Source organism: Elgaria multicarinata, chromosome 1 (assembly GCF_023053635.1).
Source record: "Elgaria multicarinata webbii isolate HBS135686 ecotype San Diego chromosome 1, rElgMul1.1.pri, whole genome shotgun sequence".
NCBI classification, from domain to species: domain Eukaryota; kingdom Metazoa; phylum Chordata; class Lepidosauria; order Squamata; family Anguidae; genus Elgaria; species Elgaria multicarinata.
Genome location: NC_086171.1, coordinates 157,395,255 through 157,416,257, shown reverse-complemented (window position 1 = coordinate 157,416,257; position 21,003 = coordinate 157,395,255). Strand labels below are relative to the sequence as shown.

Sequence of the window (21,003 nt, the reverse complement as noted above, 5' to 3'; positions counted from 1 at the left end):
AAACTCAAAAGACAGCCTCATCTAAAGCGCTGAGATATTGTCATTGGCTAGTAAGTGGATAATAGAGAACACTTGTCTGCATTTATCCCCCGGGTTACTAATCAGACAGAAAAGGAGCAGTGTAGCTATCATGCCATTGTTACTACCAAAGCACTTTTAGCTATGTGATTGTTAGTTTTGTGCAGGGAAGTAGCTCTTGTATATCAAGGAAGACAACTACAATATTTTCTTTAAAGTATTGTACACCCTAGCACAGGCAAAGATACAAGTTAAAATAGCACTTAGACTAACTACCGAGAACAGGCAGTGCATTTCGTTTTGTTTATTGATTTCTTCTGGCATTAGGACCACCTCCCAGAGTGCCACCTCTCCAGCTTTACAACAGAAAAATGCTTGATGGAATGAAATGGCCAAAGTTCAGAGCAACCAGATTCTCTACCAGCTTAGGCAAGGGAGAAGCTTACAGTCCGATCCAACTAGGTTCTGCCTAGTGACTTTAGATATTCATTCTGTATAAATCAGCAGAACAATGTTCGACGAAGGTGAGTTAAAGAACAATTAAGTGTTGCGGATGCACAAAGTTAAGATGCCATTTTGTGTACTGCCACTGTGATGTCGTCATGCTTCTGGATCATGATAATGCTGAAAGAGACAGAAGATTTGTTTTTACACATACTAATCTCACATAATAAAACAAGTCTCAAATGTTAAGCAAAACTACTGCAACCATAGTATTGTTGCCTTTATAATCTCTTAAAGCCGTCGAGCTTGTTGAATCTAGTATTAATCATCACAACACTTCTGAAAAGACAGTCACAAATGGATGCAGTGAGTTAAAGCTTTGAACCCAAACTATTATCTGATACTCTAAAATAGCTTTGCTTTTCATTACAAAAAGGTAGTTTTCCTGCCTTGAGAGACGTCATCGTTAATACATCTATAGACACTTAGATCTTCAGTGTTTCAAACCTCTGGGGATGCCCAAGGTTTTAGTCTCTCTTATTAGAGAAATTAGGTGTGCTTTAAAACCCTATTGTTAACAAGCTTATGAAAATTTCATTAGCTCTTTCCGTCTACAAGCAACATGCATACACAACATGAGCAAGCAAGCGGATAGCATAGGCTATACTAAGAGGGTGGGAGAGAGAATAATCTTTGCCAGTCCATGTTAAGGGAACCTTCTACCTCCTCGCTACACCAAAAGCTGAAGACAAAACCCATTAACAGGCTTTCCCTAGGGGTTAAGATCTTTTGTGTCCTCTTCATTCTTAAGGGAGCTTTACATAAGCAGCTTCGTATCTGCTCGAATTCTTAGAACAGGTGTTGAAGCTGTTCTTTCTGACTAAGGCACCACGTGCATGGGAGACAGAACCCTGAGAGCAACCGACAGGGAGGGGCTGTAGCTCAGTGGTACAGCATCTGCTTTGCACGCAGAAGGTCTCAGTTCAATCCCTGGCATCCTTCCTGAAATCCCGGAGATCTGCTGCCAGTCAGTGTCAACAATACTGGACTATGTGTACCAAGTATAAGGCAACTTCCTATGTTTCTAAACATTTACCCACTTCCTACGATCCTAAACATTTACCCATTTGTCCATGTGTCAGAAGGCAGCTTATCTAGTGGGTCTGTGAAACCATTAAGAAATAGAAAATCAACAGATGAAGATGGACATACTTACCCATTATCTGACTCAAGGCACACTACAGGAATATCTGTTGGATCAGCTGTTAATTTGGCTGCTTGCTGGGCTAGAACAGATATCACACCTGCATGTTCATCTGAGAGGGTGCCACGACCTAGAAGACAGTAGTGTATCATTCAAATGAAGAATTTAAGGTTGGTAAAGAAATATAGGATATAGTTAGTTCAGGAGTGCAAAGGATTTTTCTAAACCTAGGAATTAGAGTGGGTTTCATTTTTTTTTAAAAAAAGTTGACTTAAAGAGGGAGACACAGAAGTAGCTCTTGCCCAAGCCCATAGTCCATACTCTTAAGCTGGTGTATATGAAATCAGAAATTCTGAATGAGAGAAAGGGCACACTTGAATACAAGTACCATTTTGCCCAAAACAAATGGAATAAACTGTTACAAGATGCAATTGTAACCATCTTAGATAAATTTGTCTGATCCATTTAAAAACAATGAAAGGATAAAATCTGTTAAAGGCATTCACCATGAGACCTCCGTGTCCAGAGACTGTACATCTCCAGCTACCTGGGACAAATAGCTGTGGAGGGCCAGTGCCTTCATGCCCCATAGGAAACTCAGGGATCTAGCTGGCTACAGTTATAAACAAAATGGGAACCTTTTCCCCTCATCGAAGGACACATTTCTTCAGTGCGCTGCAAGCCAGCGTTGAGCACGCCAAAGCCTTTTCTCTGTTTGCCACCCCCTTGCCTCTTTCTAGCCCCTCTGCAAGTGCTGACAGTCTCCAGGTCTTCTCCCTGTCCACAGATGTCAGGGCTAGGGAGAGGCAAGGATTTTCCCCTTCCATTATTTTTTAAAAATTGGCTACCTTGGCAACATATACAACAGATCTGAAGAAGGAAAATTAATGCTCTCCCATTCTTGAAGCATTTCTATCTTTATCAAGAATGTAGTATCTCCCCATCCCATCTCTTTTCAAAACAAACCCAGCACCAATTGCTGTATGGATTTCACGAAGGGCCTCTCTCACCCACCATTGACAAATCATTGTAGTTCCAATTCAATGCTTGAATTATTGACTGGGAGGGAGAGAGGGGAGAAGCTACTTTCCCTTGCTTTGTAAGCACACACAACTCCAGCACTTCTGCCTCTTTTCATCCCCTCTTCTAGCGCTGCATAGAAAGTTAGAATAGGACAAAGTCCTGGCTCAAATTAAATTGTGTTGCAGGCTTTCCAAAAGTTTTGGAAAGCTCCTTCTGAATACTACTATTCTCTTCCTAATAGCCTTTTCCTGCTTCTTTGTCATCCTCTGCCCATCACAATCACGACTTTCCTCACTCCTTTCTCTCCCAGTCTATTCTCTGCTCCCTTTATCTGACCAAGTCCTTTTACCATTCCTCTTTCCTTTTGCTCTGTCCCTGTCCCCATTCCTAATCTATATTTTCTTTCCTTGCAGCATGACTTTGCCCTAGAGCTCTGGCTATGGGGGCGGTATATAAGTGTAATAAATAAATTAAAATAAATAAATAAATACCCTCCCTCTTTACTTTCCACTTCTGTCCCCCACACCCGCATCTGCACCACCCTACCCCACTTGGCTTGCCAAGAGAAGGACAGGAGTGTCCCATGCAGAAAGGAATACCTGGCACTTGTGGAGGAAAGGGCACAGGCAAGATGTTAGCATTGCTGGACAATAAAATATGGGAACATGGGAACAACAGGCAAATAGCACTAACTCCCTGGCTATTTCTAGAGGTATCCCGATGTCTTCACTGTCACAGGTCACCTGGCAGTTAGTACCAGCCAGATTTTTTCCATCCTCGAATTAGGGAAGATCAAATAGTGAACTTTTATTTGCCCCACTTTCAGAATTGTCAAACATCAGCATCCAGAAGATACTGCAGCACCTAAGTATAGTACCATTACTGTTTGACGTCAGATCAGCCTGTACACTTAAAGCAATGCACTAAAGCACTTAAAGCAATGCACTAAAGCTATGGACTTTAGAATCATACCAGGATAAGGGGATAACAAAAACATAATCAAAGAGATCATATTAGCTGTGCATGTCCAGGCAGTTAAGCCAGGCTGAGAGAAATAAAACCACCACAACACAATTGAGTACAGGAATGAAGAAAAAATCCTGGTAGGCTTAATCTTTGTTGTAAATGGTATACCTAAACATCTTGGTATTTTTGGTGCTTAAGGCTGCATCCAATGTCCAGGGCACAGCTCACACGCACACGGGATGGATTGCTTCAGGGTCACTGAGGGAGGGAAGACGCTAAAGCCCCCCCCCCCAAGCACCCCAACTAGGGCTGCAATTTCTCACCATTATTAGCTAGGCTGTAAAAAGAACTGAGTCAAGCACTGCCAGGCTTGGCAAGCCACACAGAGAGTGGCAGAAGGCATCATAGGCTGTGCACCCGATGTAGCTACGTCTCATTTTTAAGATGTCCTTTCCACTGCTTTTCAGTTATATTATGTAGCCGCTATGCTTATGCATATATTTTAAAACAGCTACATATTCTCAGTTGCAAACTCATTTAGCCTCCTAATTAACCCCTCCCCCTTGGCAATTGCCACTTCCTATTAACCCAAGAAGAAGTTAGAGCAAGTATTTAAGCCTTAAAACTTTAAAAGGCTCTGCACTAGGAGAAGCCAAAGATGTTATTGGGGGAGGGGGGAACCTAGGAGAAAGGTAAAGCATGGGGTGGGTGGGTCTAAATAAAACCAGAGGAAGGAAAACAGTATATAAAACAGTATATTTTGAATACTGACAGAAACCTTGAAGGCGTGAGGAAGAAGCACTTCGTAAGGGTAAAGTTTCTACGTTACTTACAGCCCAGGTTTAGCCCTTGGGAATCGGTGCACAGGACTCCCGTGATGGAGGGATTCTTCATTCTAGCAAAGGAGGAGACAGCAGAGATCAGCGACTCCCATTGCACGGCCAGGAGAGACCTGCTCTGACCGCCCGCCCCGTTCACTCCTACGGCCCTTTAAGAGAAGAGAGGCAGCCCCGGGGAAAGACGAGGGCGCACGCCGCCGCCGCAACAGCTGCCCCGCTCTCCTCCCGAGCACTTACGTATCTTCTAGGTGATGCTCCAGCGCTCCTTCCATCTTGCTGAGCACCGCAATCTCTTCCGCATCCGGCTCTTTCGTCAGCTGATCGCCTTTCACGTGATAAGCGGCGTGGCCCGACGGTGGCCTTTTACGATCAGACTTTTTCAAGGTTAAAAATGCGCGGATGAGAGCCTGCGGGCGCTGTGTTTTGGCTCCCGCGGGGATGGGGCGGGAGGAAGGGGTCCGGATAGACTTTTGTGGTTGCTAGGGAGTAGGTCCGTGCCTCTGACTTTCGCATGTTGATCAGGGCATTAAGTTTATAATGCAATCCTAATAGGTACTTAGTGTGTAGGCTGCAAATTTCAAGTATTCGAAGTGGTTCGCAGACATTATCTCAGTATTTTTTTTTTACAGCATTCCTGTAAAGTGGGCCAGTGTTTATTGGAGAGAGGTCGTTATGGGTGGTGATGCTGAGAGACGGTGGCTGGGATTACGAGGAAATCTAAAGCAGGGGTCACCTTTGCGAGCACTCGCTCCCGCGGGATGAAATTGAAGTGGTTTCCTAGATCCATATTCAATTCAAAAGTGCAGCTGCAGCTGGAATAAGGAACTCCGGTTTGAACAGTTCCGTTCATACACACGCACACAGTCATTTGGACACCCAAAATCATCCAGGTTACCATGGTCTCACCTAGGGATATATAATAATAAATACACATTCCAAGGTATTTTAAAAGTAACAAAACACACACGCCTGCAAAACAACAACAGCACATAAACACTTTTAATAAGGTTTTTTTTTTGCTGCCCAAGATATACTTTTTAAGGTCCTTCAAATAACACTATATCTCTCTGTGGACCAGACATAACGCAATATGGTGGCAGACCTTAAAAAACACCACATCTGGATTTCCTACCTGAAACATGGGGATTTTGGGTTTTGCTGTGATAGTCTTTGCCTTTTAAAGTTAAGAGGTGCACTTTCACAATACACACCCCTCCTCCTCCTCCTCCTCCTCCTCCTCCTCCACCTCCACCACCACTACCGCCACCACCACCATCATCCTACAGCACCCCCCTACCTGGGCAGAACTGATTTGGCAAACTTTTCCAGAATTAAGCTACAACCGTCTTGCACAGCCCCAGCTGACTGGATCCCAAAGCCCCTATGTAATGATTGGAATTCAGTCCTGTGTGCTGTATATTCAATCAAATGCCACATTAATTCTGGTGCATCAGCACTCTTTCTCTGATGAGAAAGTCAGGAGGAAAAAGAGTGATGTCTCTCTTGGTACTTCCAATCACCTACAAGATGTGAGATGTGCATAATCCCATCTGTCAGACCAACACAGGGCTTGAGTAAAAAGCCATCTAAATAACTTGGGCGAAAATAAAGGTTTATCATTCTGTGGACATGGACTTCTGAGCAAGAGAGAAATGTCCTCCATCATTTACCACTAGAAGCACAGCTTGGAGTTAGTTTCCCAAGAACCAGTGAAAGCACTGCAGAAATCTGCGAAGCTGATTCAACCAGAGACCATGATCAGATTTTTTAAAAAATGGGTGGGGGATGTGTACTGTGGACAACAATAATTCTCAATTGCTACCTACCAGTCTCTGAAAGTTATTAGATGTGCTTGGACGAAATAATAATAATAATAATAATAGTAATAATAATAATAATAATATATTTGCTACCCGCCTCTCCCTTAGATCGAGGTGGTGTACAACACAAATGCAAACACCATAAAATACATACAACTAATTCAAACATTTAAAACCAGTGCATCATTAAAAGCAGCACACCATTAAAAAAGGCATCTTAAAATTCAACTGGGTAGGCCTGCCAGAAGAGATCAGTCTTTATGGCTTTCTTAAATTCTGGAAGACTGTTAAGTTGACAAATCTCTCCCAACAAGCCATTCCACAAACTGGGAGCGGCAGAAGAAAAGGTCCTCTGGGTAATAGTTGTCAGCCTTGTTTTTGCTGGCTGGAGTAAATTCTTCCCAGAGGACCTGAGTGTGCGGGGCGGATTGTACGGGAGAAGGCGATCCCGCAGGTAGCCTGGACCCAAACCATGTAGGGCTTTAAAGGTGATAACCAAACACTTTATATTTTGCCCAGAAACTAATTGCAGCCAGTGAAAAGATTTTAAAACTGGTGTAATGTGGTCACCCCTAGGTGTACCGGTGACCAGCCTGGCTGCCATATTTTGAACTAGTTGAAGTTTCCGGACTAGGCACAAAGGTAGCCCTATGTAGAGCGCGTTGCAGAAGTCGAGCCTCGAAGTTACCAGTGCATGCACTACCGTCTTTAGGTCTTCCGACTAGGGCTGTGCTCCGCTCCGATTTGGATTGCAAATCCAGAGTGGAGCGACTCGATCCACTTCCGCCAAAGGTGGATCTGAATCAGGTCGGGGGAGCTGCGTATTGAGGCGAAGCAGTTCGCCTCCATCCAGAGCTCCAAATGCAGGTAAGTGGGGCAGGGAGGGGGCTTACCTGGCTCCACTGCCGCCACCACAGTCCGTGCAGTGACAGGGGCAGAGCCAGGTAAGGGGGGAGAGGGGCTTATTCGGTCCCCATTTCACCCCCCTTTCCCACTTACCTGCCTCCACCGTCTGCCGCAGAGGCAAGTAAGTAGGGAAGGGGGGGCAAAATCTCGATCCGCATCTCTGCACCTCGCTCCGCGGAGTGGGGGAGGGTCGGATCGACCTGAAGCGGATCGGCCGGATCCGAAAGTTGTGGATTGGGCCACGAAGTGGTTGGGGTATGTGTGTCCGTGCACAGCCCTACTTCCAATTCTAGGAAGGGGCGCAGCTGGTGTATTAGCCGAAGCTGATAGTAGGCACTCCTGGCCGTTGCATCTATCTGGGCTGTCATTTGGAGTGACGGATCCAGAAGCACCCCCAAGCTGCGAACACAGTCTTTCAGGGGGAGTGTAACCCCATCCAGAACAGGTTGACACACCTCCAAAACCAGGTTATGGCCTTTGACAGCAAGCACCTCCATCTTGTCTGGATTCAGCTTCAGTTTGTTTTTCCTCATCCAGTCCATTACCGCCTCTAAGCATTCATTCAGAGGAGACACACTATCCTTAGCTGACACTGTTGTCCAAGTCATAGAGAAATATATTTGGGTGTCATCAGCATACTGATAGCACCCCGCCCCATGCCTCCGGATGATCTCTTCCAGCGGTTTCATGTAAATATTAAATAGCATTGGGGAAAGGACAGCACCTTGTGGTACGCGACACAGCAGCTCCTTCTTTGAGGAGCAGCTATCCCCAAGCATCACCATCTGAAACCTGCCCGAGAGGTAGGACCGGACCCACTGAAGCACAGTGCCCCCGATTCCCAGTCCCCTCAGGCGATCCAGAAGGATAATACCATGGTCAGTATATTTGGGTGTCATCAGCATACTGATAGTACCCCACCCCATACCTCCGGATGATCTCTCCCAGTGGTTTCATGTAGATATTAAACAGCATTGGGGATAGGATGGCACCTTGTGGTACACCATGCGACAGCTGACACTGGCAGCTGACATTGCTGTGAAATAGGTTTCCATTGGTGATGAAAACTGTGGGTTCAAATGAGCTCTTTAATGTGTTGGGATTCTGACCCTACCGCTGCCTTATACTCAGTCTTTTGAGCAGGTTACTTGTCCTTTGTCATGTGTTCCCATGATCGATCGTGAAAGAGCCGAAGCAATTGTGCAGGGGAAAATGTTTTCCATATCCATGAAATCATGAGATTTATTTGAACAAATGTAAACATTATACCAGAATATACCCATAGTTGGCTCTTGCATTATACAGGCCAATTCTGGTTGCCTGGCAACTCTAGGATATGGTGCATCCCATTTGTGTTAAGTTTTCAGAATTGGATCCCTTTAATATTAAAGGGAACATGAAATATGTGGAGACTGATTTCCAGAAGAGCCAAGGAACACATTTGTCATCATTTAGAGAAAAGGGATAAATCTCCCATAAATATACCCCAACATACATACATACATTCTTTATTTCCAGCTCAAAATAACATGCTGGCTTTTACAATCAAACAGGAAACCTAGATCTTGTCCTACATAAATTGTGAAAAATGAATGAATCATCTTCATCAGATATTCATGAGGTAGTTATTGTTGTCTATTTTTAGTCCTTCTTTTGACGTCAATGATGACAATGAGATTGTTTGGGGATATTGGTCTGCATTGTTTGATTAAGGCTGCAAATCTGCATACATTTAACCATGAACTCTTTGAGATTTATTTCAGTTCCATTGAATACAGTGGGATTTACTTCCAGGTAAACATGCGTAGATTTGGACTGTATGGGAACAAGGAGAATCCAAAAGGAGGTGGGTTTTTTTAGGAGTAAGACATGGGGCTTCAGATATTGTCCAGAACCTCTGTCTTCAAGTTAGGAGGGAGGAGATTGTTCTCAATCTGGCTACTGCTAAGGCATCTCCAGAACCGGCCCTACCATTAGGCAGAGTGAGGTGACCGCCTCAGGCAGTAGTTGCTAGGGGACAGCAGAAGCAGCCTTCTGGCTATTCCTCATAAATACTCTAGCTGTTCCCCTCTACTAAGGACAGAGCTGTGTACACCACATAACTTGCACTCGGCTCCTAAACTAGCCTGTTGCCTCAGGTGTGGTGGAGGATGCTATTCCATTGTCAGTGTTGAAATAAGATTCAAGTGCCAATCCCAGTCAGCTGCTGCACATGGAATGGAGAGGGAGATAGCTTGTTCTTCACTTCAAGAAGCAAAATATTTGGGGCCAGCCTTGCCAGAGCCTTATATATGAACTCCAGGGGTTGCGGAATTTTCTCCTCAGGTCACTTTGTTGCCACTGCTGACTCCTTTCCTCTCCCTTTCTCCTGGCCCCTTAAGTTGCACAAGGTGGAGCAACCAATATGTGGCAGGTAACATCCTCCAATGTTCCAAGATATCACAACATTTGCAAGAAATACCATGATAAGATCAGATAGTTATAACCTGACCTAGTCCCCCAACATACACTGGTTCTGTGGCATCCCCTGTCATATGCAATGGGTCTAATCTGGTAGCTTCCTGCTACATCTGCCTCTCCACCAACCCTCAGGTAGCCCTTTCTACCACATTACAAAACTTCCAAATGGTGAGAAATTCTAGGGGTACGTTAAAAGCTAGTGTGGTGTAGTGGCTAAAGTGTTGGACTGGGAGTTGGGAGATCCGGGTTCTAGTCCCTACTCAGCCATGGAAACCCACTGGGAGACTTTGGGCCAGTCACTGGCTCTCAGCCCAACCTACCTCATAGAGTTGTTGTTGTGAGGATAAAAAAGGATAAAATATACCCATGGGCATTGTCCCTTTTCAACTTTTCTGTTCCTTTGAGAATTCTTTCTCCATCAGAGAGACCCAGCAAAGCACTTTGGGCTAATACACATAAGATAAAGAACTATACAGCTCTAGGAAAGGGAAATTGTACCTAGATTCATGCCTATTCTCCCCTTTCCTGCAAAGTGATAAGCACATATCTCCTACCAGCAAACACATCCCATACACTTTAACACTTTTTAATTTGATGCCCCCCCACCCAATCATCACTTCTCCTGGGAAACAACATACATTTTATTTAATTTAAAATATTCCTTAGTTGTCTTTCAGGGCAGAAGCCTTCCCAAGGAAGTTTACAGCATTAAAATACAAACAAAACACACAAAGAAAGCAATAAGAAATATAAACCACAGTAAAATAGCAATAAAATCCAACAATAAAACCAGCAGCAGTAGCAACAATGACAACAGCAATAAAAGCAACAACAGCAAATGGGGTAGCTTAGTATGAGTTTTATCTCTGTTTGCCCCAAGGCACCCTGCTTGAAGGGTCCCATGCAACTCTGCACAAATGGGGAAGCTGTACTTTCTGTACATTAACGAAACTAAGAGGAACTGTATTCATGTAAGGTTACTTGTTTAATTTTGTTTTGTGTTGCTTCTTATTCTGTTATTTGCTTCTCTAGAATCATTTAATAAATCCTGGTATTTGAAAGCCTTGAATTGACTGAATAACTGGTCTACCTCAAAGGGTGTATCTCACCCATGTGCTTGGCTGTTCATGCCTGAGGACGCAATTCTACTATGTTTAGACAGAAAAAAGTCCTACAACTCCAGCTAGATCTACACTACTGCTTTATAGCAGCATTGAAGTGCACTGATAACTGTTGGGGCACATTACATTCCATATGCCGCTTTTATAATGTTATTTCCTGCTTTTTATTCTACATTGCCCCAAATACCACAAAAAATGTCACTGTGTGTCCTATGAGGTATAAATGTGCAAGGGGGATATGGCGTAGACATGATGGGATCATAATGATTTGACACAAGGTGTAGACCTGGCCTCCCAGTATTCCTTGGTCACCATGCTTTTTTCTTTCTAATATGCAAAGGATTCTGCCCTAAAGCTGCTGAGTAGAAAGGAACTGGCTGAAGTTAGTCCCTTCTCCCCTGTAAAACCACAGGTTTGGATTTGCACATCCCCAGATTTAGGGTCTCTGGTGGTGGCAGTTGTTGGTTAAGAAGAAATCACCTCTCAGCCCGTCCTACCTTGCAAGGAAGGTTGGAGAACTTGTTTTGGAGCACTTGTTCTTTCATCATGGGTTCAGAGAGAAAAATGCAAACACTGCAGTCAAAAGCCATGAATGTAAGAGCTACAGTAGTTCTTTGACATTTCTATGCAAAGCCCAAATGTTTACATGATAAGAATAGCCATTCTTATCTTGTATATTTCAGTTTTTACCTCTCATATTTCTGTTCTTATCTTGTATATACATCCAGGCTAGTAGTGTCACAAATCTACTTTACCTCTTTTGAACTCACGATTTGCTCTCTCCTCACCCACCCCTACATTCACCGCTTTATATTTTCCAAAAGTTAATTTCCATTGTCAGGAGTAAAAACAAACAAAGCAGTTCTGTTATTTCAACCTTCGTGCGATCTTCACCTGAGTGGGATGAAGTGTGTCAGGCTTTCCATATGTTTCATAGTATTACCTCCTTCCATTTTGTTTTGTTCTCTTGAGGATGCGCCCACATTAGAAGGCCTAAATGTGGCTTGAAAGAAAGAAAATAGGGTGACCATATGAAAAGGAGGCCAGGTTTCCTCTATCTTTAACAGCTGTATAAAAAAGGGGAATTTCAGCAGGTGTCATTTACAGTTAAAGCTGCAGGAACTATACTAGAGTGACCAGATACAAAAGAGGGCAGGGCTCCTGCAGCTTTAACTGTTGCGATGAAGAGGGAATTTCACCTGGTGTTGCATGCATACAAAGGACACCTGCTGAAATTCCCTTTTCTATAAAACTCTTAAAGATTACAGGAGCCCTGTCCTCCTTTTCATATGGTCACCCTAGCTTTGGAGGCATTATGAATACAACTGCTAACACGATTGCCAAGTTTGTTCTGTGACAACAACTGCATCAACAGCTTAAATTTCTGCGATGGGCAGCACAAATGAAACTCTGCCCCTTAAATCCTGCTATTCAAAGTCCGACCTTTCCAAATCTGCTGGGACCATCACTAGATTGACCTGTCAAGTTCGGACATATGTGTTTCTGTTGGTTCCCCTTCCAATGCAGCTCTCAAAATGACCACCAGAGACATAGACCCATCCGGGGAGATGTGGAAGAACTCATGATTAAATATCTGTGATAGAGAAGATATTGTTCACCTTACATTGTGAGGTGACAAAAAGCCACCTTATTTAATTACATTATGTTGCAGTGCTGCAGAGAACTGACAATATAGTTGCCCCTTTTGTTTTACAGTAAGAAAAGCCTGAGATGACCCGGATGCACAGTAACAAAACAACAACAGAAAGATCCTCTTACTTGGAGCTAAAGCTCAAAGTAGTATTTCACTGCAACATCTTATAATTCTGGAATTGTATGTTGTTTGGGAAGATGTGTTGTCAAGAAATAATTGTTTTTATAAGGCAGAACTAATATTAAACTACTTTAGATCAAGATTTTGGCATATGATATGGCCAAGGGAAAAGGGTCTGAAAAAGGACTTGAAGAGTTTGTTCTGCTAATTGATTTTTTAATTTAAATATCCTGTTCTTCAGACCAAGAAATGATGCATCACAGGCCTATGAGGCTCTCTGCATGAACTGAGCTTTCTAGAATGCTCTAAAACCACCTGTAATGTATATGGATTCTGCAGTAGACAAATTCATGTGAAAAACACTTCTTGGAGGTCGAATGTTTATGCAATCTGGAACATGGCTTTCAAAACTCTCTGAATTGAACAAAAATAGAATTAGGCCACTTGCAAATGTTACTCCAAATACAGCAAACCATAAACAGGATTTGGGAGCAGAGTATGGAAATGCAAGTCTGCCCTGGATCTTTCTGGCTCTCCACGGGTTATATTCAAAGAACCATTTCTCATGTCCATTTCAGCCTATAGATGCCTATAGAAGCCCACATTGGGAGTGGAGGGAATTTAGGCAGGGAAAGGGGATGGGTGTGAAGGCTTAACATCCTCTGTCCACATATAGTGGTACAAATTTAGATCAAGGGCACATACACATACACTGAAGTTTTTAAAAGGTTAGGATCAGCTACATGCTATGCATTTAACATAAAGACCGGAATGACTTTCAGACAGGGGGAAATCACTTTTCTTTACTGTTGCTCTGCTTCTTGCTTCTCTTCCACATTTGAAATGAGCTGGAATTACACAGGGAAGAGAGCAGCGACCATGTGGTCCATACATTTCAATGGGACAGAGCTCTCTAGTGGTCGTTTTATAGTGCAACTTTGCCTCACATGACAGGAAATCTGGACAAACCCCGACATATTTCAGAAGAGTTGGGTTTTCTGAGGGTTATTTTTACTGGAAAAACTGGGGAAAGGAGCGGGAGATGTGAAGGAGGCTCATGGCATTGTTAAAATGACCTGCAAACATCTGTGAGTGACCAATCATGAGCATGATATAAATCGCTCGTTTAAAGAAGTCCTGGGTTCGGATGACACATTAACTCATGATGGGTTAAATAAACCCATAATGGCTTAGCGTGTTGTCTGGACAGGTTATTTTCCCCCAAATAAGCCACCTTGGGAAGCCACAGTCTTCAGTAAGGGTTATTATACCTATGATGAGTTAGCACGTCATCTGTTGTGCCAGTGTGAGTTATGGAGATTGCCTACAGAGCCACTTGGCCAGAGTGGCCAAAAACTTTGCTGCTGCTCTGCTCCTCTCAAGCGATCTCTGAGCAAACTTGCTTTCCTGCCACATTCAGCTGTGTCTCCAAGGCCAGATCTACACCAAGCAGGATGTGACACTTTGAAAACGGTTTGAAAGCTGACTATGGAGTGTGTCCTGCACCCCCAGTTGTCACTACCGTTATAAACCACTTTAAAGCAGTAGTGTAGATCCTGCCCAACTCCAAATAAGTGCCCCACGCATGTGCTGCTCCCAAATGGTTTCATGTGTGGATAAACCATCACTTTTCTTTGAAAATGCAAATTTCTGCATTTATCCAGTAATGCATGTGGTGGCACCCCTTAAGGGGAACTGGTATATTAAATGTCATCCCATTCCTGCAAACTTCCAATGAGTTGCCTTCCCCCGCCACCACTTTGGGTGCAGTGTAAGCATCCCTCTGTTCCAGTCAGGCCACCCTCTCTCAACTCAGCAGAGGAGAAGTGCGGAGGAGTGGGAAGGGAAGTAAACAGTTTGTTTCCTGTGTGGATAAATCCTCACTCTCCCATGAAAATGCAAAATCCTGTATTTATCCAGCAGTGCATTTGGTAGCTCCCCATAATAAGGGGAACCTATATAATACATTTAGTTCCATGTCGGCAAACTTTCCAGGAGTTAGAGCCCCCTTTTTTCATTGCATGCAGGCAGAGAAAGGGGACCCAGGAAGGGCTTGAAAATCTGCAAAGGAAGCTGGGATATCAGCCTGGCCAGGCAGGAGAACTACGGGGAGAGAAGGGACGAGAGGGAAAGAAAATGCTATGCTGTGTAGTTTGCTTGTACGATCGTCTGTTGGGGCACGGCAGGCTATTTGCTGTTGCATCTAGTTTGACTGGAACTAATGCTGCTTTTATGAAAACACATTTGCTTATATGAGCTGTGTAAATTGGCCTTTTGGTCCCGTCATCTCTTCGTGATGGGAAATACATTTTCATTGACTTCTCCAATGCCGATGACTTATGGCTGCTGCTAGATAGAGCCTGAGCTGTTAAGGCTGCTTCCTGTAATTCACTTTGATAAACCAGAGGCAAAGTGCTTCAAATATGTTGATGCTGCACTAAAATAAGACTTTTCTTTGCAGCTGTGTCAATCACTGTGAGGGGAACGTCGCTGTAACAGAACCTGTGAAGGGATGATGCATCCCTTTGACAGTTGGGGTGATACATAGTGGATTGAGTGCTGGATAGTCAAAATAAATCTTTATTGCTTAGCTAAAGGCTATCTCCAGTAATTTGATAATATAATTAAAAAGTAGGACACACTGCTCAAAATATAATTAAAACATAACCTAGTAACGTAATCCATTATCTCCAATGTATATCCAATATCTTTTACAATTATAACAAAACCAAACCATTTAACAGTCATTACAGAACTAGCTAGTGGGTCCCTACCCACTCAAAATGAACAGTCCCCTACTGTAAGGCATCCACTTTCATTGTTCCGCGTCATACTGGCAGTCAATCATGAGATCTAGCCTATTCCTTTTTAATAGACAAAACCACACCCCAAAAAAAAAAACCAAACCCTAGCTGGTTCAAATATAATCCTGTGGGTCTTCTTTGACAGCAAAAATATCAATACAACCTCTCCTACCCAATCCGTTTGTCCCTCAACCAGCTTGCTATACTTTTCTGTCTAGGGCGGGTGCATGGGTGGGACTATAAACTACACTACTGCAACACCAAATTTTCCTGGGTTTCCCTGCAGGTTATCCACACATGCACACATCAGTGTTCCTTCAGAGGATTCCCTCTGAACTCTCCTAATGTACCCACAGAGAGAAAACTATTCAATTAGCCAAAGTAATTTGCCTTCAGCACTCCGGATACAAAAATTTTGTTATGTGATATATATCACATAATAAATATATATGAGAGTTCCTGGAATCTGGTCTTGGGTACAAAAGGGGATGTTTTGGGGGTATTAATCTCTGGGAACAACTCATGAATATCTAAATTCAAAATATGCTGCCTCACCAAATCCAAAGCTTCCCCCCCCTTCTGAATTAAAAATAAATCAGATGAAAATCCTAATATGACTACCAATTTAGTGGCTGATTTAACCTAAAGCTCCATCCAACGAGCGTTTCACCCTAATCCAAACATGGATTACTGGGCACTCACGGATTACTCACATGATGTCGTCTGCCTCTCGCACGTCTTCCGCCCTTTCTGGTCTTTGTTGCACCACAAAAAGCTCCAGAGAAAGTCCGTCTGCTGCTCTCTCCTACTGGACTGAATGGGGCTAATTTACTTCCTGTTTTCATGAAGCAAAGTCGGAGTAGAGACAGAGAAGCGACGGGAGCCATGTGTTTGACCTAGATGAGATGGGGCTTCTAGTCCACTGTCCAGGGTACTAATCAATGATAACTTTGAAAGTTTCTGGTTGTTTCCTTTCCATATGATAGCTTAAGCTAAAAATGGTCATACTACAATTTACTAAAGATGCCAGCTTCAGTAGATCAGTTTCGGCCTGTAACAAAGATGACAGTGGATGTGAGGTAGCCAGAATATCATTTGCAAATACTGATTTGAAGAGATCCAATCCTTTGCCATCTAAATTACCACAAAGTTGTGTTCCACAGAGTGACTGTCCCACTGGTTTTGCCTGAAAAACCTGAAGTTTGGGTGGAATTATATGCTGAATATGGAGCTTATATGCTGAATGTGGTGCTCCTATAAATACTTAACAATGTATAGGATTACATATTATGCAATCTTATCATGGGTATTTCTACCCCACCCTTCAAACAAATTCCCAGGGCATTTACAAAAGACAGAAATACAATAAAAATAATTCAAAACATGCTAACCAATCATATACTAAAGGGGACTAATATAAAGAGAGCAGCATAAAAATAGCAGGAGAAGGAAAGAGAGAGAAGAGGAGGAGCCAGGTGAGCCTCCCTGGAGAGAACACACCACATTTGTGGTGCCATCACCAAAAAGGCCCTTTCCCCCAGTAACTACCTCCATGTCTCTCCCATTTATCTCACTGGGGTTGTGCAGGATAAATTCCTAGGGGATTGCACCCAGTCTTTTTTTCTAGATGTGAGACCTAGCTGCTTCTATGCATTTTAAATATTTGGGAGTAATTATTTCTGTTAGCTGTGCTTTCATTCTCCCTAAAGCAAAGAAAAACTAAACTTTTCAGCTTGCCACAGACCCAGCAGTTTTTCAGAAGACACATTCAGAAGTCACTGGAAGTAAGTAATGCTATTATTCTCAGACAGTAAATTTGGAGAGACTCAGATAGATACAAATAGGCTGCCTGCTACTGTAAATTCACCTTTCTTCTGTCAATAGATTCCAGCTTGTCAGCTGAGAAAATTAAAATGTTATTGATTGAGGAAGTTAAGCAAAGCTTTTGAAAGACTCTCTATTTGGAAAAATGCTACCTGCCCGGCTTGTCTCCTATACTTGTCTTGATGACAATGCATTCCAAAACGCCAGATGAACAGTCTCAGTGATTTCATGTAGATGTTGTATAGCATGGGGGACAAAACTGACTCCTGTGGAGCCCCATACTGGAGAATCCACGAGGCCAAGAGTATTCCCCAAGCACCACCTTCTGGAGCTGAGCATCCAGGTGGGAGTGAAACTGCTGCAATGCAGCACCTCCCACTCCCAACTCAGTAAGTCTCCCCAAAAGAATACCATGGTTGATGGTATTGAAAGCCATCAAGAGATCAAGGAGAACCAACAAGGTCACACACCCCTGTCTGTCCCAATATAGGTCATCATACAGGGCAACCAAGCCTATTTCTCTGCAAAATCCTGCCCTGAACCCTGACGGAAATAGATCCAGATAATTGGCCTCATCCAAGACTGTCTGGAGCCTGTTTGCACTTATTGTAAGTAAAATGGAAGAGGCTAAGCTGCATGCTATGTATCTGTATGTCCTGGTCTGAATACCATTTGCTCTGGAGCAAAACATGGGAAATGTCTTTGCTCCTTTTTTTTGGCTTTCTAGAAGTAGCTGACCAGCTACTTTTGGAAACAGAGTGATAGACAACGTGGAACATTGATCTTCTTTGGACTTTTATGGACTACTATGCTTTTTATGGACTATTTCATATACACAAATAGAATGAATCCATTTTATTTACTGTAAACAAATGGAAGAATAATGTAGTCAGCACCACATCCTACAGACTTTTGACTTAGTGAACCTTATAGATTGGATAGATGGGGCGTGTGGACACACACAAACATGAATTACTCCATTTGTGAATGATTAGAATGCAACATCCAAGGAGGTAGTCATGTGCCTTCACAGTTAGTTGACCCTGGCTCTGAAATTAAATGAAGGTAGAGTGATGACTAATGAGATGTGAAGCCCTAGCCACATGACACAACCTAGGTGGTGGCTGGTCTGCTGTGCCTCCCAGGATGTGTCTTTTTATTGTCACGTTTGATTCTGGTGACTTGCTGGGATAAGTCGTTACTTGGTCTCTTTGGTGGTTTGGGATAATTAACTCACAGCCATGCTTGCTGGGGTGGTATTGAAGCATTATTTAGAGAACCCAGTTCTCTAAATAATTACTGGTTCCCAGCAGAGAAAGTTGCTGATGTACTTTTAAAGGACTGGACAATTAAATATGGACACATGAGCTTCTAAATGAGGAACAGAATTTCTGCTTCCAGAGGAATTATCCAGATATCTAGGCCTCAGCTAGACAAGGGGTGGGGGTGGAGGGCGACGATCCTGCAATTTTATGATTGTGAGATCAACGCCCTGGTTTACATGCGGAGCACGATATCACGGCCACCATTTTTTTTTGTTAAAGGGGACGGAGCGCACGAGTGCTCGTGCGCAGAAGGTTAGTGTTGTTGTTGTTGTTGTTGTTTTAAAAATACTTTCTCCACTCACCCCACCTCACCCCACCTCCTCATTTACTTGAGGAGCCAGGAGCCACACTTTCCACGGTCTCAGGATCATCCGGAGACCATGAGAAAACCAAGAAAAAAGGGTAAGGTGATATCCCGGGGAAAGGGAAGGCTCATCCCTCCCTGCTCCCAGGATCCCCTGTGCGTCATGTGGACGCACAGGGACAATCCCTGGGATATCACCCCATTTAGCTATGGCCTTAGCATGTGTTCTACTGGTGTGGTATCTATTTCTTGCTCCGCTTTTACATTAGTTGCCACTTATACCATATTTGCAGTCAATAGGAAAAGAATTGGATGCAAGCTCCAATCTGATAATTTCCCTTCTTCTCAAGCAAGTGATCTTTGTGTTTGGGTTATTGTGATACCTTGCTTTCTTTTTCTATTTCAGATTCCGTTAATAGATGCCCTTTTGTTAACCATTACAGGAATATTATTTTACCTTCTCATTTTGGATTATTGTGATACTCTTTTACAGCACAATGCTATACATGTCTACTCAAATGTAAGTCAAACTGAGTTCAATGGGCCTTAGTCTAAGGTAAGTGGGTATAGGATCACAGTCCACAGAGCAAGCCTATACTCACATTACACCAGGGTGGGGGAGTTATGTTGGCATTACTCTGGCAGAATGGCCACAGGATCCAATATGAGGTCAGCCTAGGGAGGGGGTGGGGGGCTATGCAACTAGTAAACACAAAAATATTATAAAAAGGGTAGTCATGACAAACTTCACCTGCCTAGTTCCATCAGGGCTGAGATGGTGATGAAATCAATGTGCCATGTGGAGCCCCCAACATCCAAGAACACAGTCAATCAGGCCAAGGCAGCAGCCACAGTCAAAGGAATCAGTTTTACCTCCCTCCGTCCTGCCCTCAGTTGGAAGAAACACATAACTAGGGAGCAGCAGTTGCCAAGGGAACTCTGTCACACAATCTGCTGAAGCGCACACACCAAGACATTGTGCTGCCCAAGGCAAAGATGGCACCATCCCCATCCCATTCCATGGCTGAGGGGACTGACAGATGAAGCCCACTTCAGCCACACAAAAGCATCCCACCCCACCCCAACACTCTGCAACTGATGAAGGGGCGGGGCCTTGAATATATATATATATATATATCAGTACAGCTGTTGAATAAAAGAAGCCCTGCTAAGGCAACACGCACGCACGCACGCACGCACGCAGACTACCTTTCCCCCTGGTGCCTGGGGATGGGAAGGACACGTGCAGACATTGCTAGTGGTGCAGGAGGTGGCACTTAAGGGAAGGAGGATACAGTGCATAGGACACCGGGGAAACCAATCACTGGCTAGCACAGTGGGCCCGGGAGGGATCTACACGCTGCCAACCCTGGACTGCTTGCCCTGGGTTTGGTGATGGGGGCTGGGCAAGTAACTCTGGTGTCCCCATCTTAGGGTGACTGTATGAAAAGGAGAACAGGGCTCCTGTATCTTTAACAGTTACATAGAAAAGGGAATTTCAGCAGGTGTCCTTTGTATGCTTGCAGCACCTGGTGAAATGCCCTCTTCATCACAACAATTAAAGCTGCAGGAGCTCTACTAGAGTAACCAGATACAAAAGAGGGCAGGGCTCCTGCAACTTAAAGTGTTGTAATGAAGAGGGAATTTCACCAGGTGCTGCATGCATACAAAGGACATCTGCTGAAATGTAGATACTGTGTTGCTGAAATACAACTGTTAAAGATACAGGAGCCCCGTTCTCCTTTTTATATGGTTGCCCTACCCCTAGGAGTCCCAGGAAGATTGTGGAGGCGTGCCACCATCTGTTTCACCACCCCCACCCCTGTACAGAGCCCTCCTCAAATCTTACTGCACCACAGTCCCAGTAGCCCTCACCAACTCATCATTATGGACAAAGAGCTTGATCACACCAGCGTTATACTGTGCAATCACTGTGAATTGCGTGCAAAGGACTCCGAAGTTTTCCAGTTTATAATCTGCTTTGACTGTGAAGTACTCCCATGTATCCTGCTTTAATTGTGCTTCAAAGGCAAAAGACCCAACCTATTTTGGTATTACTTTTGGAGCGAATCATTTGTTGGTTTCCAAGCGGCCACAGGAGCAGGATTTGATACTTTAAAGCTTCAAATTAAACTAATGCTTACATCTGCGTAAGTTTTAAAGATAAAGAC

At 43.6% G+C, this 21,003-nt stretch overlaps 1 protein-coding gene across 1 annotated transcript; it reads right to left on the bottom strand.

Annotated features, from left to right (window-relative positions):
- Positions 1–307: 307 nt before the first annotated feature.
- On the bottom strand, positions 308–4,835 carry LAMTOR5 (late endosomal/lysosomal adaptor, MAPK and MTOR activator 5). Its single transcript, XM_063118735.1, has 4 exons — positions 4,732–4,835; positions 4,489–4,550; positions 1,679–1,796; positions 308–642 (listed from the first exon to the last, which is right to left on the bottom strand). Exons 1-4 carry the CDS (start codon positions 4,764–4,766, stop codon positions 582–584), a joined length of 276 nt encoding a protein of 91 aa, XP_062974805.1. The 5' UTR covers positions 4,767–4,835; the 3' UTR covers positions 308–581.
- Positions 4,836–21,003: the final 16,168 nt, after the last annotated feature.

Excerpts from the sequence above, each read along its gene's own strand:
- LAMTOR5 (XM_063118735.1), bottom strand. The coding sequence starts at position 4,766 with ATGGAAGGAGCGCTGGAGCATCACCTAGAAGATAC. Across the intron at positions 4,551-4,731 it reads GAGCATCACCTAGAAGATAC|AATGAAGAATCCCTCCATCA; the intron begins GTAAGTGCTCGG and ends CTCCTTTGCTAG. Across the intron at positions 643-1,678 it reads TGCCTTGAGTCAGATAATGG|CATTATCATGATCCAGAAGC; the intron begins GTAAGTATGTCC and ends TGTCTCTTTCAG.